Source organism: Gigantopelta aegis, chromosome 13 (assembly GCF_016097555.1).
Source record: "Gigantopelta aegis isolate Gae_Host chromosome 13, Gae_host_genome, whole genome shotgun sequence".
NCBI classification, from domain to species: domain Eukaryota; kingdom Metazoa; phylum Mollusca; class Gastropoda; order Neomphalida; family Peltospiridae; genus Gigantopelta; species Gigantopelta aegis.
Window position 1 is genome coordinate 11,918,400 of NC_054711.1, and position 17,530 is coordinate 11,935,929.

Sequence of the window (17,530 nt, forward strand, 5' to 3'; positions counted from 1 at the left end):
AATCAATCATCGGCTAATGGGCCCACCGACAGGAATCAATCACACACCGACCACATATCAAGCAAGCGCTTTAACCACTGGGCTACGTCCCGTCCAAATTCCTAAATATAACAGACTTTTCTTACATTCAATAACATTTTAATTTCAATTTTTTTAAATTTTTTTTAAACAATATTTATTCAAATAAATTAAGTCAATCGGCAAATATACGAAAGACCTATGTAAATGCCAAATGGTAGTCTAACGGCCACTCATGAAGTAATATCTATTTCCATTTAACCTGTTGTTGGTTTAAGTTTTGTTTTTAACAACACCACTAGAGCACACTGATTTATTAATCATCAGCTATTGGATATCAAACATTTGGTAATTTTAACATATAGTCTTAAGAGAGGAAACCTGCTACATTTTTCCATTTGTAACAAGGGATCTTTTACATGCACGATCCCAGACAGGATAGCACATACCACAGCCTTTGATTTACCAAAAGTGGTGCACTGGCTGGAATGAAAAATAGCCCAATGGAACCACTGACAGGGATTGATCCTAGACCGACCTCTCATTAAGCGAGCACTTTACTACTGAGCTACCCCCCACAGCCCCCTTATTTCCATTTAACTTGTTGTCGGTTTGCACACTGTATATATATTTTGAAGTTGAAAAAACAAAACTCAGCACTTACCACAGGATCTTCCAGGCAACCGTCATTCAAACTGGCCCGTTTTTCTCTGAAGAAGCACGCCCTCTTTTCCACCAAGCGATAGCCACCACTGCCCATATCCGTTCTCGTTCTGTCGAGGGAGGAATTCACTTCACCAGAAAAGTGTCCGCTCGAGCACGACGTCCCGTTCACCTGGATCTCATAGAACTGTTCGTGAATATCTCCGCCTGAACCGGAGTCCAGGAAACACGTAGCACCATTTTCTTCCATCGACTCGTTCAGCCAATCGGAACAGCCGGTCGTGAGCATCTCGCTATTCCCGATGATTACTTCCCCTCCGCAGGAAGTCATGAAAATCTCGTCCTCCTCCCAGTGGTATCCGTCTAACACGCTGTTTGAGTGTGTTGCCAAGGAACAGGGCAGGTAATTGTGTAAATCATCTGTGGAGCCGACGTCGGAATTTAAGCTAGAGAGGCTGTGATGTAGGTCTGTGACAGTTTTGGAGAGGTCAGCAATCTGACGGGAAATTGTTTCAAACTCTTTCGACTCAAAGGAATCCGTGGAAGGAACTGTTCCGCATTCTTTCGACTCGAAGGAATTTCTGGAAGGAATCGCTCCGCACTCATTCATCTCTAAGGAATCTGTTGACGGAGTGTGGAGGCACTTAACGTTTCCCACTGCTGCTGTATCCACAGGAAACAGTTTGTTCATGTCACAGTCGCGACTCCCATTTGAAAACAGGCTGGACTTGGAGTCGGGCCCGACGGGACACAGGCTGTAGAATCGACTGTTGAATCGCGTTTGTTGCTCGCTTGGCGACTGACAGCATTTGTCGGCAGCCAACTCATCCCCAGCCTCACCCTGAACGTTCATTCCCTGATCTGAGCAACCGTCATTCAGCTGACTGCCGAATCCACTGGTGTCAGAATCACCCGTCGCCCGATTTGACGAAACAGATTCATAACAGTTACCTTGTCTTGCCATTTCGCATTCATTGAATTTATTTGCTAGACTCTTTGGTATATTTTCGGCGTTTCCGTCGTGCGGAAGAGTGGGGTCTGTAGCCCGAGTATTGCTCAAGTGTCGGTCGATGTCCTCCTTAGAAAACTGTAACAACCAATCCTCGGCATTCGCAGAATTAAATTTAGTCACAGAAACCGGAGACGGCGTGGAATTCTGAAAGACACAATTGTAGAGAGAGTTTTTAAAATGTATCCAGGGGTGCAGAAATAGAAAATATTTCACAAGCCCGCTGGACCAGAACCAACTAAACTTTACTAGCCCGCGATAATTTCTACTAGTCCGCCAGCCTATAGAACAATATTACTGTTTAACAATATTATAATACACACTGTCTCCATTATATGTTATTAAGTACCCTTGGTAAGTGATAAACATCATGTGGCAAACGAAATCAAGTCCCATACCTTGATTGACAAATCAATACATTTTTTTAATATTCTGATATAAATGTTTCACATTTCTTTCATATAGATTTACAAAATTCAAGTGACATCCAGCAAGTATTTAACAGAACAATCTATTCAAAACACAGCAGCAACATACTTTCAACATAAACAAGCAATTTCTGTGAAGTATTGACCTTTGACCGGCTCTATTTCCATCGTCTATTAGTCGGACTGGTAGTTGTATTTTTTAACTCATCCATCACAAATTGTTGTCACATTTGGCGAGCGGGCGAGTACTTTCTGCACCTCTGGTACCACTGAGTGTTCTGGCAAGCATTCTGACAACAATTCTGACAACAATTCTGACAAGCATTCTGACAAGCATTCTGACAACAATTCTGACAAGCATTCTGACAAGCATTCTGACAACAATTCTGACAACAATTCTGACAAGCATTCTGACAAGCATTCTGACAACAATTCTGACAAACATTCTGACAAGCATTCTGACAACAATTCTGACGACAAGCATTCTGACAACAATTCTGACAAACATTTGACAAACATTCTGACAGGCATTCTGACAAGCATTCAGAGATTACTGCTGAAACAATACATGTCCCCTACCACGCCCAACAACTTGTCATACTGCCTCAGTTCATGGGCCATGAAAACTGATAGATAATGATTGGGCTACATTTACATCAATTTAATTGGTGTAAATTTAAAGGGACATTCCTGAGTTTGCTGCATTGTAAGATCTGTCCTGAGTCAAGCCCCTGGCTATCTTGCTATCTAGAGATAGGACTCGAGAGAGACATGCTTGAAACCTAAGTGATTTGCATGTTAAAATTAGCCAGCCAGCATCGTAAGATGTTTCTTATTAATAAAATATTTCTATGATTAAACTTACATATTAAATATATTTTCTCGTTTAGAATATCAGTGGCTGTATATTCAATGTGTTTCTGGTCGTTTTAATATTTGTAAGAAGCCCAAACTGGATTTTGTCTTCAAATAATTTCGTACGTATGAATTTTTTTATATTTTAGGAAATAAAATGAAATATAAATATTATAAATAGTATAAATATTAGAACGATCAGAAACACATTCAATATACAGCCACTAATATTTTATGCAATTTGATATGTAATTACAACCATTGAAAAGTCTGTTAGTCGATAACATCTTAAAAATTGCAGCAAACTCAGGAACGTCTCTTTAACCAAATTTATACAGAAAACTTTCCTCCCGCCCCACCCCCACCCCCCACCCTCGTGTATTCAAATTCTGGAAGAGCCCTTACTTTAAGAAGCATTTCCATGGTTTCCTTTGGATTCCACATTGGGAGGTTGTATGGAACCTTGTCTTTCTGTTTCCACTTGTCGAGGAAATCCACCGACGGAATCATTTCTCCACTCGTGTCATTATCCGTCGACAAACATGTCTGAAACAGCGACAAGAGCAATTAATAATTTTATCTGATGAGTGGTTTTTTTAAAGTGTTATTTGTACATGTAAAGTGAATTTTTACCCACAGTGTACCGTATTTTCCCCATGTATTATGCGCACCAATGTATAATGCGCACCCCTCACTTTGAATGTTTATTCCAAGAAAAAACCCATGAACCACGATATAATGCACACCGTTTTTTTAAACCACAAAATCAACGGTGAATGCAAGATGTACCGTTTTCCACCTGTCACCAAACAACTAAAAGCAAAAGCAGTGGCATAGTCAAGAAACAAGACTTAAGTTAGGTACTTGCATACATAGACCTACATGTCACAAAATGTAGGCTAGTACTTGCGTACTTACATGTCACACATCCACTAATCAAGACAAAAGTATATACCCATACACTGTAAATGACTAACAAATAAATGAAAACAAATATATAGCATATTACATTTGGTTTTCGTGTTTAACTGATTTTATAGTAGTCATATATTTCCAATTTGACGGAAATGGCTGAATTAAATTTCATGGAAATTAAAAATATTTACGGTCTATTTTTGTGCACTTTTTGGCGAAGTATGGATGCTTTTGTACATTTATTTTACATTTATTACAACCATCACAAGTGAAAAGCAATTTTTAAGAGTGTTTTGGCATTTCATTGTAATGAACATTGTCAATTAACCTGTAAAGTACCGTAAACTACCAATCGATGATTTCTTACGGGTGACCACTGGACATTTTAAAAAGATTTTTTTTTTCTATTGTCATGTATAATGTGCACCTCCATTTGTAACCTGCATGTTTGTTTTTTAAAGTGTGCACAATACATGGGAAAATGCGGTACAATGTTTTACCTAGGTGTATATAGTGTACTTGAAGTTGTACCCACAAAATATATTTAAACTTTGACACAGGAAATATACATTGTAATAAAAATTTTACATATAATTTATAAATAGCTTAAATTTACCTGTGAAAAATGTTTTACATATGAAGTGCATTTGAAGTTTTACTTGTGAAGTCTACCCATAAAAGTGCAGTTTTATCTATGAAGTGCATTTGAAGTTTAAAGAGTAAAGTTTTACCTATATGAAGTATATTTGAAGTCGTACCAAAATAATTGATTTAAAGTTTTACATACACAATGAGATGTGTACAGTTTACCTGTGATTTATAAAGTTTTTACCTGTCATGTGTACTGTTTACCTGTGATTTATAATGTTTTACCTGTGATGTGTACTGTTTACGTGTGATATATAATATTTACCGGTCATGTGTATGTAACGGGGACTAAATATTTGGCCGTTTCTATATAAATAACATATTTTATCTATTACTATTAATATTTATTTTAGGATTCAATTAATTTTATTATAGGATATTCTCAATCTGCGTTGAGAATATCGTATTGGTGCATTAGACAAAGCCTTTTATGGTTGTTTCTCGCCATACTGGCTAGGGACGAGCCATTGGTTGATTCTATCCAATGGTTATGTGTATTTGGTGTCACGTGATCGTGAGTCAGGTCCGTGCAGCGCTGAGTGTAGACAGTGACACAACACGTTACATACTTACGACTTGCAGTTGCCTTTTCCTTTTCCTGAGCCTTTCGTTATCTTCAGACTTCCTTTTGGCACTTACAGGTTTGACTAACATGCATGTATTAATTGTTATAATGTTTATCTCATTATTTTAATGTAAATGTAATACATAATGTGGAAAAGTGTTTAAACGTCCATAATTAATGCTAGGTAAATACGTTTTAAATATTGAATTCACTAAAACACACTAAACGAATAAATATATATATGGAGTTAACTTTATAAACAGTAATAAAGTAAAGGTGTTGGATATATACTATTAAACGTATAAATATAGATAGAGGCGCAAGTTAATTGTATAAACAGAATTAGTGATTAGTGTTGGATGAGATGTCTAATTGCTGTAGTTTTATTATCCATTTGAGTGGTAGCTTATATTTTATCCATTTATTCACAGGATGAAGCCCACGTACATGTAATAGTGTTATCATCCTATACGGTTCATCGCCCACAGCGAAGGTGTGTAGTAGTAATAGTATTGTCTATTTCTTTATTACATGCAATTCTTGCAGCGAAGGTGTTTCACGTGCGTCTTGACCAACGTACGTGACTTGTTTCACCTGCGCTGTAACCGAGTATTTTATGTATATATATATTATTGTTTTTAAATCGATTGTTCCAGTTTGTATTCTGTAATGGTCTTTATTTTAATGTTTGTCATACAAACCCGAACGTTATTGTTTTATATTGACAGCATTTGAAATGGGGAAGTTGTTTGTTTTGTAATCGAGTAACGTTGGCAATAATGTTGCCAAGTCTTTATCTTAAATGCATGTACTTATTTTGATTGTTTTTGGCATTAACGTCACCGAAACGTATGTATATTTTTGAAGGAAAGTATTATGCCAGTAACTTGGATAATTGTGTGATAATGGTTTAAATGAGTATATATATTGCTATGTAACGACATTTGTAATTTATTTTTATGATTAAGTCGAGGTTGTTAATTATTGTTATTATCAGTGTATTTATCGTTTGTAATTATTTTTACAGAACCACGCGTATGGTGTGATCGAGAGAATAAACCCTCGAACCCTTCCCAGCCTTGGTGTGTTTCTTTTGGGGGAATACTTTCGAGTAGGCTACATGTACTGTTTACCTGTGATTTATAACATTTTACCGGTCATGTGTACTGTTTATCTGTGATTTATAATGTTTTATACCTGTGATGTGTACTGTTTACCTGTGATTTATAAAGTTTTACCTGTAATGTGTAAAGTTTACCTGTGATTTATAAAGTTTTACCTGCGGTGTGTAAAGTTTACCTGTGATTTATAAAGTTTTACCTGTGATGTGTACTGTCTACCTGTGATTTATAAAGTTTTACCTGTGATGTGTAAAGTTTTACATGTGATTTATAAAGTTTTACCTGTGATGTGTACTGTCTACCTGTGATTTATAAAGTTTTACCTGTGATGTGTACTGTCTACCTGTGATTTATAAAGTTTTACCTGTGATGTGTACTGTTTACCTGTGATTTATAAAGTTTTACCTGTGATGTGTACCGTTTACCTGTGATTTATAAAGTTTTACCTGTGATGTGTACTGTCTACCTGTGATTTATAAAGTTTTACCTGTGATGTGTACTGTTTACCTGTGATTTATAAAGTTTTACCTGTGATGTGTACTGTTTACCTGTGATTTATAAAGTTTTACCTGTGATTTATAATGTTTTACCTGTGATGTGTACTGTTTACCTGTGATTTATAAAGTTTTACCTGTGATGTGTACTGTTTACCTGTGATTTATAAAGTTTTACCTGTGATGTGTACTGTTTACCTGTGATTTATAAAGTTTTACCTGTGATGTGTACTGTTTACCTGTGATTTATAATGTTTTACCTGTGATGTGTACTGTTTACCTGTGATTTATAAAGTTTTACCTGTGATGTGTACTGTCTACCTGTGATTTATAAAGTTTTACCTGTGATGTGTACTGTCTACCTGTGATTTATAAAGTTTTACCTGTGATGTGTACTGTTTACCTGTGATTTATAAGTTTTACCTGTGATGTGTACTGTTTACCTGTGATTTATAAAGTTTTACCTGTGATGTGTACTGTCTACATGTGATTTATAAAGTTTTACCTGTGATGTGTACAGTCTACCTGTGATTTATAAGTTTTACCTGTGATGTGTACTGTCTACCTGTGATTTATAAAGTTTTACATGTGATTTATAAGTTTTACATGTGATTTATAAAGTTTTACCTGTGATTTATAAAGCATTACCTATGAGGTGTACTGTTTACCTGTGATTTATAATGTTTTACCTGTGATGTGTACTGTTTACCTGTGATTTATAATGTTTTACATGTGATTTATAAAGTTTTACCTGTGATTTATAAAGCATTACCTATGAGGTGTACTGTTTACCTGTGATTTATAATGTTTTACCTGTGATGTGTAGTTTACCTGTGATTTATAAAGTTTTACATGTGATTTATAAAGTTTTACCTGTGATTTATAAAGCATTACCTATGAGGTGTACCGTTTACCTGTGATTTATAATGTTTTACCTGTGATGTGTACTGTTTACCTGTGATTTATAAGTTTTACCTGTGATGTGTACTGTTTACCTGTGATTTATAAAGTTTTACCTGTGATGTGTACAGTCTACCTGTGATTTATAAAGCATTACCTATGAGGTGTACTGTATATCTGTGATTTATAAAGCATTACCTGTGAAGTGTAGTCTACCTGTGATTTATAAAGCATTACCTCTGATGTGTACAGTCTACCTGTGATTTATAAAGCATTACCTGTGAGATGTACAATCTATCTGTGATTTATAAAGCATTACCTGTGAGGTGTACAGTCTACATGTGCTTTATAAAGCATTACCTATGAGGTGTACAGTCTACCTGTGATTTATAAAGCATTACCTGTGAGGTGTACAGTCTGTTGATAATACTCTGCACTCTGCACAAGACTGCATCCTCGTCGACACTTATCCGGACGACTGTGCGTCGAAAGGCTCTCAACAGATCGGTCTCGGCCGGCTCGCGGACATCCATCTCGGAGACGGACGCCGACCGTTCGGGCACCTTCCCGCTGTCCCAGTTACCGTCGAGGAAGTCTTCGTATTTTGAGGTAGTTCGCGGGTGACGGAGGGAAGACAACTCCGTCTCCGACCTGGCCTTGACAAGGCACATAGAAGGCACGACGGAGGCCGGTGGTGTCGGAGAGGAGAGAGTCAGAGTGATGGAACTGACCGACGCTGACGCTGATGATGCCGCCGACAGAGGGCGAACTGTTTCCATGGAGACGCCATCCTTGACGATGAAGTGCACGCCGGTGGGGTTGTGGTGCAGGTCGTACTGGTTGTGGAAGTGTTCCTGGACATTCTTGTTGTGCAAGATCTCCCACTCATCGTCTTCAGGGATGTCTTCGAGGATCTTCTCCTCGCTTATGTGAAGAGACATCATGTGGCCCAGACCGGAATCATCCCTTGATGATGATGATGATGATGATGATGATGAACCAGATGATGAAGAAGACACGTCCTGGTAGAAGATGTCCGTCGCAGGGACAGATCCGTCGTTGAGGCTGATGTCGTCCTCACTGGAATTACAGCTCCCCTCCGATAAACTGGAGTTGTCCTTCCTCAAGTCAAAAATGTTTCTCACCTGAGTAGAGGCTTTTCCTTGTGGATCACTTTGAAAAATATTTCTGTCCTGAGTGGAGGAAGCTCCTTTGGGATCACTTCCTTTGGCACTAGGTTGTATAGTTCGGTTTTGCATAGGTTTCTCTGAAGCTGGAATTCTCGAACACTCTGTACTGTCCTGAGTGGTTGCTGTGGTAGAAAGTGGCACGCCGTGTTGGAAGATCGGTATTTTGGAGATTTTCCCCAGTTCGCTGTGACAGTGTGTGATCGGACTCTGTGGCGAGACTATCGGAGACCGGTCGCCTTGCTGCTGTTGTTCGGAACGAGACGTGTTCTTAGCAGCATCTTCAAAGAACTTCTTCATATTCTGAACCTTGTGTCCAGGACTTAAGATTCCTTCTCCGCTGGAAGAAGACACCTGAGAAGACAGGCTGTGAGAGGATGTCCGCATTTCACAGCTGTGCGTGGAATTCTCCATCGCTGAGTCGGGGTCACTGGAGAAGTCTTGCAGCTGTCCTTTCACTTTACTCAGCGCCGATTCGGCCAGTTTCTCCAAATCAGTGATGATGCCGTCCTCAGCCTTGGACACAGGGTCTGCAAACTCCTTCAGAGCCTCTGGTTGGATATCGCTGGACATCGTCGAATAGCCGTCGTCCTTGCTGCCGGACCTCTCAACGCGAACACTGTCGAAGCCGGTGTCTGAACCCAGCGGCTGACATTTCGGTTGGTAGATGGTCGCGTCCTGATTCTTCACCCGTTCGATGACGTCCTGAACGAGAAACGCCGCCAGATCCCTCTGCCTCTCCACTGTAAGGTTTTCGCACAAATAAGGCAAGCCGTGTTTGTCAAGGACTAACCCATTGACTTTCTCCGACCCTTTTAAAGGACCGAGCTTGATGGCGCATGTCACGTTCTGTCGACTACTTTCACTTTCACTTTGGTCCCGATCAACAGAACAAGACTGTTTTTCACCAACTGCTAATGCTGATTTGGGACTGGTGGCAGGAGAGGATGTTTTACTGACTGGAGAAGAAGGATTCGATGAGCTTCCGGATGATTTAATTCCTGGGGGCGGGATTTTCGACTGAAGACTCTGCACGTTTCTCTTGTTTGTTGGAGATTCTAGTTTCAGCTGGGGCACGTTCTTTTGAAACTTTGGTTTCTTCGGAATTGGGGGAGGAGCCTTTTTAGGACTCGTTGGACTCATCAGCGGTATTTTGGATAAACCCATTTTTGTCTTACTTTCACTTTCATGTTCGCTAATAGGTGTGGATGTTTTGGGGAGATTTTCTTTCGGGGAATGGTCAGAGGGGGAAACACTGCACTGCTGAGAATTGGCATCAATACTGAATGTACCAGCTAAAGAATTCTCGTCATTTATAGGTGTTTCCAACTTTTTTGAATTTTCACAACTTTTTTTACTGTTTAAAACACCTGAATTTTCAATGCTTTTTTCACTGTTTAAAACCCTTGATTTTTCAATGCCTGTTTCACTGTTTAACATCGTTGAATTTTCAATGCTTTTTTCACTGATTAAAACCTTTGAGTTTTCAATGCTTTTTTCACCATTTAAAACCATTGAATTTCCAATGCTTTTTTCACTGTTTAAAGGTTTCGAATTTTCACTTGTTTTCTCAACATTTAAAATTTTTGAATTTCCCAAACTTTTTTCAGAGTTTAAAGTTCTTGAATTCTCCCCACTTTTTTCCGAATTCGAAAGTTTTGAATTGACACAACTTTTCTCAGAGTTTACTTCGCCGTTTGAATTTTCCACACAGGTTTCAAGAATGTCTGTCTGTGCCGATGACAAAAACGACTTGGCCTCTTCGGCACTTGAAGAACTGGACGAAAACCCACAGGACGTGAAGTGCTTGTCTCTCGGTGCGAGAATTAAATTATCCGGTCTCAGCGGACGACACCCAGCGAGACCGTAAGCCTCGTCGACGACCGATGATCTCCCTTCTTTAACGATGATGGTCGCATATGGACCCGACTTACTCTGGATTATCGGGACGGGTTTTCCTCCGGTCATGTTGAAGAACATACCCTGTGGGGTCATGTTTAGAGGATACTCCGCATTCTGGTTGGTCGGCGAGAGGCAGATCGGTGACCAATCGGAGAGGAAGTCGTCATCTAGCTGAAGGTCACCATCCATGCTGTTGTCGAGGAGTTCGTTTAGCGACATCGTTGATTCCGTGTCGCAGTCAGGATTCACGGGACGGCAGTCACTGTCTTCGTCGCTGTAGTCGTAGTAATACTGACTGTGGAACGGAGGGCTCTGTTTCGCGTGACTCGCAGGATGGGTGCCGTCCCGTCTTGGAGAGCCTTCCCTTGCCCCATGACTCTGCCTCAGTTTCGCTGCGTCGTACGGGGTGCTGTGTTTGGGACCAGAGATCCGGTTTTCCGGTGTGGTGTCACAAGACCGGCGGCGGACTCCATTACAGACGGGTTCCCTAGGAGACTCGCACGATCTCTGTCTGGGAAGCGCATTCGCCGAGAGAACGGGAATCCCCCTGGAAGATGCTCGAGGACTTCCTACTCCTACACCTCCTGTGTTGTTACCACTTCTCTGATTGGACACATTTGATTTTGGAGAGTCACATGACCTCTGTGGAGGAATGTGACTGGCTGAAGGCATGGGCTTTCCTGTAGGTGTAACACTGCTGCTTCTCTGATTGGACAGATTCGATTTTGGAGAGTCACATGTCCTCTGCTGAGGCACCTGATTGGCCGAGAGGACCGGCGTACCCTTTGACGAGGTGGGAATCTTGCTGTGAACCACCGGAGATCCAGATCCACTTACTGGACTCTTGGGAATAGTTTTAACTTTTTTATGCAACCGAGATGGACTCTTCATCACTTTCCTCCCCGTCTGCTGCTCACTTCTGTCCAAAGACTTACAACCACTGTCAGACACATTCACATGCTTAATCTTTGGACTGGAATTGTTCACTGGGAATTCTGTTTCGATTTTTATCTGCAGGGCCGGGCTGCTCTTTGACCTGTGTCTGTCCTGGGGAGGGGGTACAGTTGTGGTCGGGGTACTACTTGAGGACAAGCTTCTGACAGGGCTGGCCGAGGAGGGGATGCTGGAAGGACTCTCGGTGGAGGATCGACTCGAGCGTCTGTCGTCTGTCTGCTTGTCGAGTTTCTCCTTCAACCATGGCGGCGGAGAACTCATCTGTGGCTTGCCGGGACTGTCGTCAAACATCTGGAAGAGAAACCAGATTAATATAGATACAGCTACATGTAGAAAAGAAAGCAGAGTAACATAGATACATCTAGAAAAGAAATCAAGAGTAACATAGAAACATCTGAAAGAGAAGGCAGAGTAACATAGAAACATCTAGGAGAGAAAGCATAGTAACATAGAAACATCTAGGAGAGAAAGCAGAGTAACATAAAAACATCTAGAAGAGAAAGCAGAGTAACACAGAAATATCTAGGAGAGAAAGCAGAGTAACATAGAAACATCTGGAAGAGAAAGCAGAGTAACATAGAAACATCTGAAAGAAAAAGCAGAGTAACATAGAAATATCTAGGAGAGAAAGCAGAGTAACAGAGAACATCTAAAAGAGAAGGCACAGTGACATAGAAACATCTAGGAGAGAAAGCAGAGTAACATAGAAACATCTAGGAGAGAAAGCAGAGTAACATAGAAACATCTAGGAGAGAAAGCAGAGTAACATAGAAATATCTAGGAGAGAAAGCACAGTGACATAGAAACATCTAGGAAAGAAAGCAGAGTAACATAGAAACATCTGGGAGAGAAAGCACAGTGACATAGAAACATCTAGGAGAGAAAGCAGAGTAACATAGAAACATCTAGGAAAGAAAGCAGAGTAACATAGAAACATCTAGAAGAGAAACCAAAGTTAAAGTTTGTTTTGTTTAACAACACCACTAGAGCACGGCTATTAGATGTCAAACTTTTGGTAATTTCGACATATAGTCTTAGAGAGGAAACAACACAGAAAAGAACAATTCTGTCAAATTAAATCTATTGCCAGGCCTAAAAATTTACAACAGTGCCACCATAAAAAGCTATTATAAAATTAGTAAATCCCCACGAAAGTCAAACTTGATATGTAACTCTACAATTATTACAAAAAATTTCAGCTCAATATCTTGAGGCACTGTGGAAAAAAAAGTCTGAAAAACTATGTGGGACAGACAGACAGACCGACAGACAGACAGACAGACAGTCGGACAGACAGACAGACAGTCGGACAGACAGACAGACAGACAGTCGGACAGACAGACAGACAGACATACAGACAGTCGGACAGACAGACAGACAGACAGACAGACAGTCGGACAGACAGACAGACAGACAGACAGACAGACAGACAGACAGACAGTCGGACAGTCGGACAGACAGACAAACAGACAGAGAGTCAGACAGACGGACAGTCAGACGGACGGACGGACGGACGGACGGAAGGACGGTCAGACGGACGGACGGACGGACGGACGGACGGACGGACGGACGGACGGACGGACGGACAGACAGACAGACAGACAGACAGAAAGACAGACAGACAGAAAGACAGACAGACAGACGGACAGTCAGACAGACGGACAGTCAGACAGACAGTCGGACGGACGGACGGACGGACGGACCGACAGACAGACAGACAGACAGACAGAAGGACAGACAGATGGACAGTCAGACGGAGAGTCAAATTGACAGTCAGACAGACAGAGTCACAGTCAGACAGACAGACAGAGAGACAGTCAGACAGTCAGACAGACAGAAGGACGGAGACTGGTGGAGCACTAAAAATAATCCACTTACGTAGTCACTGCACATACTCTGTATAGACTCAGTGCTGTTCTCTAAATATACAGGAGTTGCTCCCCTTTGTTTACTGGACTGGCGATTTTGATGAGGTAGAATAATTTGTTGCTAAAAAGATAAAACATGTTTTTGATAAAAGTGGATAACAGAAAAAAAACTAATTATTCATTGAAACAAAATATGACTAACAAAAGAATTATAGGTTTTCTTAGATTTATGTTATATTTGTTTGATATTCCTCAAATATTTTAATTTAATTTTTTTTTTTTAAAGAAGTTTGTTTTCTTTAACGACACCACTAGAGCACATTGATTAATTAATCATCAGCTATTGGATGTCAAACATTTGGTTATTCTGACACGGAGTCATCAGAGGAAACGCGCTACATTTTTCTAATGCAGCAAGGGATCCTATCAAGGGGAGATAAATACTACATGTATTTGACATCGAACATGACAACATTTTGACACATAGTATAGAGAATGGAACAAAAGCTCAGTGCTGCAACATGGGTTACTCATAGATAATAGCAGGGTGGGACGTAGCCCAGTGGAATGGCACTCGCTTGATGCACGGTCAGTCTGGGATCAACCCTGCTGGTGCGCCCATTGGGCTATTTCTCACTCTAGCCAGCGTACCATGACTGGTATACTAATCATCGGCTATTGGACGTCAAACATTTGGTAATTTTGACATATAGTCTTAGAGAGAAAACCCGCTACATTTTACCATTAGTAGCAAGGGATCTTTTGTATGCACCATCTCACAGACAGGATAGTACCAGTTGTGGTGCACTGGCTGGAGCGAGAAATAACCCAATGGGCCACTGACAGAGATCCATCCTAAACCGACTGCGCTTCAAGCGAGCGCTTTACCACTTGGCTATGTCCTGCTCTCATCTCTAAATAAAAAAATTAAAAAAACATTTTGTTTAACAACACCACTAGAGCACATTGATTTATTCATCTTTGGCTATTAGATGTCAAACATTTGGTAATTCCGACTCATAGTCAATAGAGGAAACCCGCTACATTTTTCTTAATGCAGCAAGGGATCTTTTATATATGCACTTTCTCACAGACAGAAAAGCACATACATGTACCACAGCCTTTGACCAGTTGTGGTGCACTGGTTGTAACACGAAAAAACTCAATCAGCTGAATGGATCCACTGATGCAAGTACCTCACTGAGCTAAATCCTGCCCCCATCTTTAATCAGTGCTGAGGACAGCAGAAGTACCTACCTGTATAAGGGGGTGTAAGGGAGGTGCTGGCGGGGGTGAGGTTCGAGCAGGGTCTGTTTCAGGGTCGGTACTCTTCACCTCAGGTGCTGAAATCTTGGCTGGTGCCTTACAAACAGCATGAGACTGGAAAACACAGAGACAAACATTGTAACAAAGTTTTAAAGGAAAGGAATGTTTGATAAACTGGAGAAAACTTGGATTGTTTTCTTTTTTTATTAAATGATAAACCTGAATACACAGAGACAAACATTGTACAAAGTTGTCAAGGAAAGGAATGTTTGATAAACTGGAGAAAACTTGGATTGTTTTCTTTTTTTATTAAATGATAAACCTGAATACACAGAGACAAACATTGTAACAAAGTTTTAAAGGAGAGGAATGTTTGATAAACTAGATAAAACTTGGATTGTTTTCTTTTTTTAATTAAATAATTAACTTATTACACTAAACATGTAATTATAAAAGGAGAGTTGTCACAGTTTTATATAGAATCAAAGTGCATATAAAAAGGTTTATAATACTATTTTGGGTAACTGAAATATAGTCAAACTATTGTTTCATCATTAAATATAATAACAGATTGTAATCATAATTAGAGTTTATTTTCAATTTTGTATATACACATGTAGTCAAACTGTACAGAGGTTTATAATAGTAATTTGGACAAATGAAATATATAGTCAAACTATTGTTTCAATATAATAAACAGATTACAAGTAACAAAAACACTTTGCTTTTGATGTAGTGTATCAATTAATTAAATGCTTACATGTACTAACATTTGCAATAAACATGTGTTCGAACATAAAATTAAAGTCACCCAATAGCCGATATGTATTTTTGTGCTGGGGTTTTGTTAAACAAACATTCAATAAAATTAAAGTTATTGTTTGTTTCGTTTAACAACACCACTAGAGCACATTGATATATTAATCATTGGCTATTGGATGTCAAACATTTGTTCATTTTTGACACAAATTCTCAGAGTAAACCAGAGTAGACAAGACAGCACATACCACTGCCTTTGATATACCAGCCATGGGGCACTGTTTGGTGAGGCGGGTGGGATGTAGCCCAGTGGTAAAGCGTTTGCTTGATGTGCGGACAGTCCAGGATCGATCCCAGTCAGTGGGCCCATTGAGTTATTTCACGTTCCAGCCAGTGCACCACAACTGGTGTAATAAAGACCGTGGTATGTAATATCCTGTCTGTGGGACGATACATATAAAAGATCCCTTGCTGCTAATCGAAAAGAGTAGCCCATGAAGTGGCGACAGCATGTTTCCTCTCTCATTATCTGTGTGGTCCTTAATCATATGTCTGACTCCATATAATCGTAAAATAAAATGTGTTGAGTGTGTTGTTAAATAAAACATTTCCTTCCTTCCTTACGGTTTGGTGAGAGAATGAAACCACTGAGGTGATTCGATCCTACGACAGAAGCACCTCAGGTCTCATATCTATCCCAGTGAATTCATTCCCCAAAGGGGTGGGACGTAGCCCAGTGGTAAAGCACTCGGCTGATGTGCGGTCGGACTGCGATCGATCCCCGTCTGTGGCCCATTGAGTTATTTCTCATTCCAGCCAGTGCACCATGACTCGTATATCAAAGGCTGTGGTATGTGCTGTCTTGTTTGTGGGATTGTGCATATAAAAGATCCCTTGGTACTAACGGTAAAATTACCAAATGGTTGACATCCAATAGCCGATGATGAATAAATCTATGTCCTCTTGTGATGTCGTTAAACAAAACAAACAAACAAACAAAACAAACAAACAAACAATTATTCCCTAAAGGTCATCAATCCAGCAAATGTTTGGATCTTGGAAAGAAGCTTTATCACTTGGCTGCTTCTGTTAAAGGGAGACAACTTGTAATGTGACACTAACCTGCACTGCCGGTTCGTTCGAGTACCGCAGCCGCTGCTGGAACATGTAGTTGAGCTGTCGGTTCTGGTGTTCGAGGTCGTGTACACGAGTCTGCAGCTTCATGCATTCTTCTCGCAGGGTCTGGAAAGTAATAAGAATTCGTTAAAGGTTCATAGACACATCTAACATTTTAATTTTGTTGTCACAAGTCTGATGTAATAAAAACAATGTTTCATGCATTCTTCTCGCAGTGTCTGAAAAGTAACTGAAGAATTTATAAAAGGTGCATAGACACATTTAACATTTTAATTTTGTTGTCTTAAGTCTGATGTAATAAAAACAATGTTTTATACATTCTTCTCGCAGTGTCTGGAAAGTAATTAGAATTCATTAAAGGTGCATAGACACATTTAACATTGTTATTTTGTTGTCATAAGTCTGATGTAATAGAAACAATGTTTTATGCATTCTTCTCGTAGTGTCTGTAAAGTAATTCAAAACTTCATTAAAGGTGCACATTCACATTTAATATTTTCATTTTGTTGACATGAGTTTGATATCATACGCACAACTCCACACTTTCACACATTCTTATCAGTGTCTGTAAAGTAATTAGAATTTATTAAAGGTGCATAGACACGTCTAACATTTCAATTTTGTTGTCTTACGTCTGATGTAATAAAAACATTCTTCTCGAAGTGTCTGTAAAGTTACTGAAATTCATCATAGGTGCGTAATAAGATTTAACTGTTTCATTTTGTCGTCATAAGTTTGATATCATACACTCAACTCCAGTTCTATGCACTCTTCTCGTACTTAGTAATTAGAATTCATTAAAGGTGCATTATCACATTTAATATTTTAGTTTTGTCATCTT

The 17,530-nt window shown here is 39.7% G+C and overlaps 1 protein-coding gene and 1 long non-coding RNA gene across 2 annotated transcripts in view; one reads left to right on the plus strand and one right to left on the minus strand.

Annotated features, from left to right (window-relative positions):
• Positions 1 to 17,530, minus strand: part of LOC121387050 (serine-rich adhesin for platelets-like) — a 97,934-nt gene that overhangs the window by 8,824 nt on the left and 71,580 nt on the right. Inside the window, exons 6-11 of the mRNA XM_041518062.1 lie at positions 16,675 to 16,794; positions 14,785 to 14,907; positions 13,538 to 13,648; positions 8,018 to 11,950; positions 3,379 to 3,519; positions 683 to 1,837 (exon numbers count right to left, since the gene is read on the minus strand). Coding sequence (XP_041373996.1) covers positions 683 to 1,837; positions 3,379 to 3,519; positions 8,018 to 11,950; positions 13,538 to 13,648; positions 14,785 to 14,907; positions 16,675 to 16,794 — 5,583 coding nt within the window. The remainder of the gene's footprint in view (positions 1 to 682; positions 1,838 to 3,378; positions 3,520 to 8,017; positions 11,951 to 13,537; positions 13,649 to 14,784; positions 14,908 to 16,674; positions 16,795 to 17,530) is intronic.
• On the plus strand, positions 5,018 to 6,173 carry LOC121387051. Its single transcript, XR_005959772.1, has 3 exons — positions 5,018 to 5,177; positions 5,533 to 5,594; positions 6,129 to 6,173. It is a non-coding gene; the product is annotated as an uncharacterized LOC121387051 (long non-coding RNA).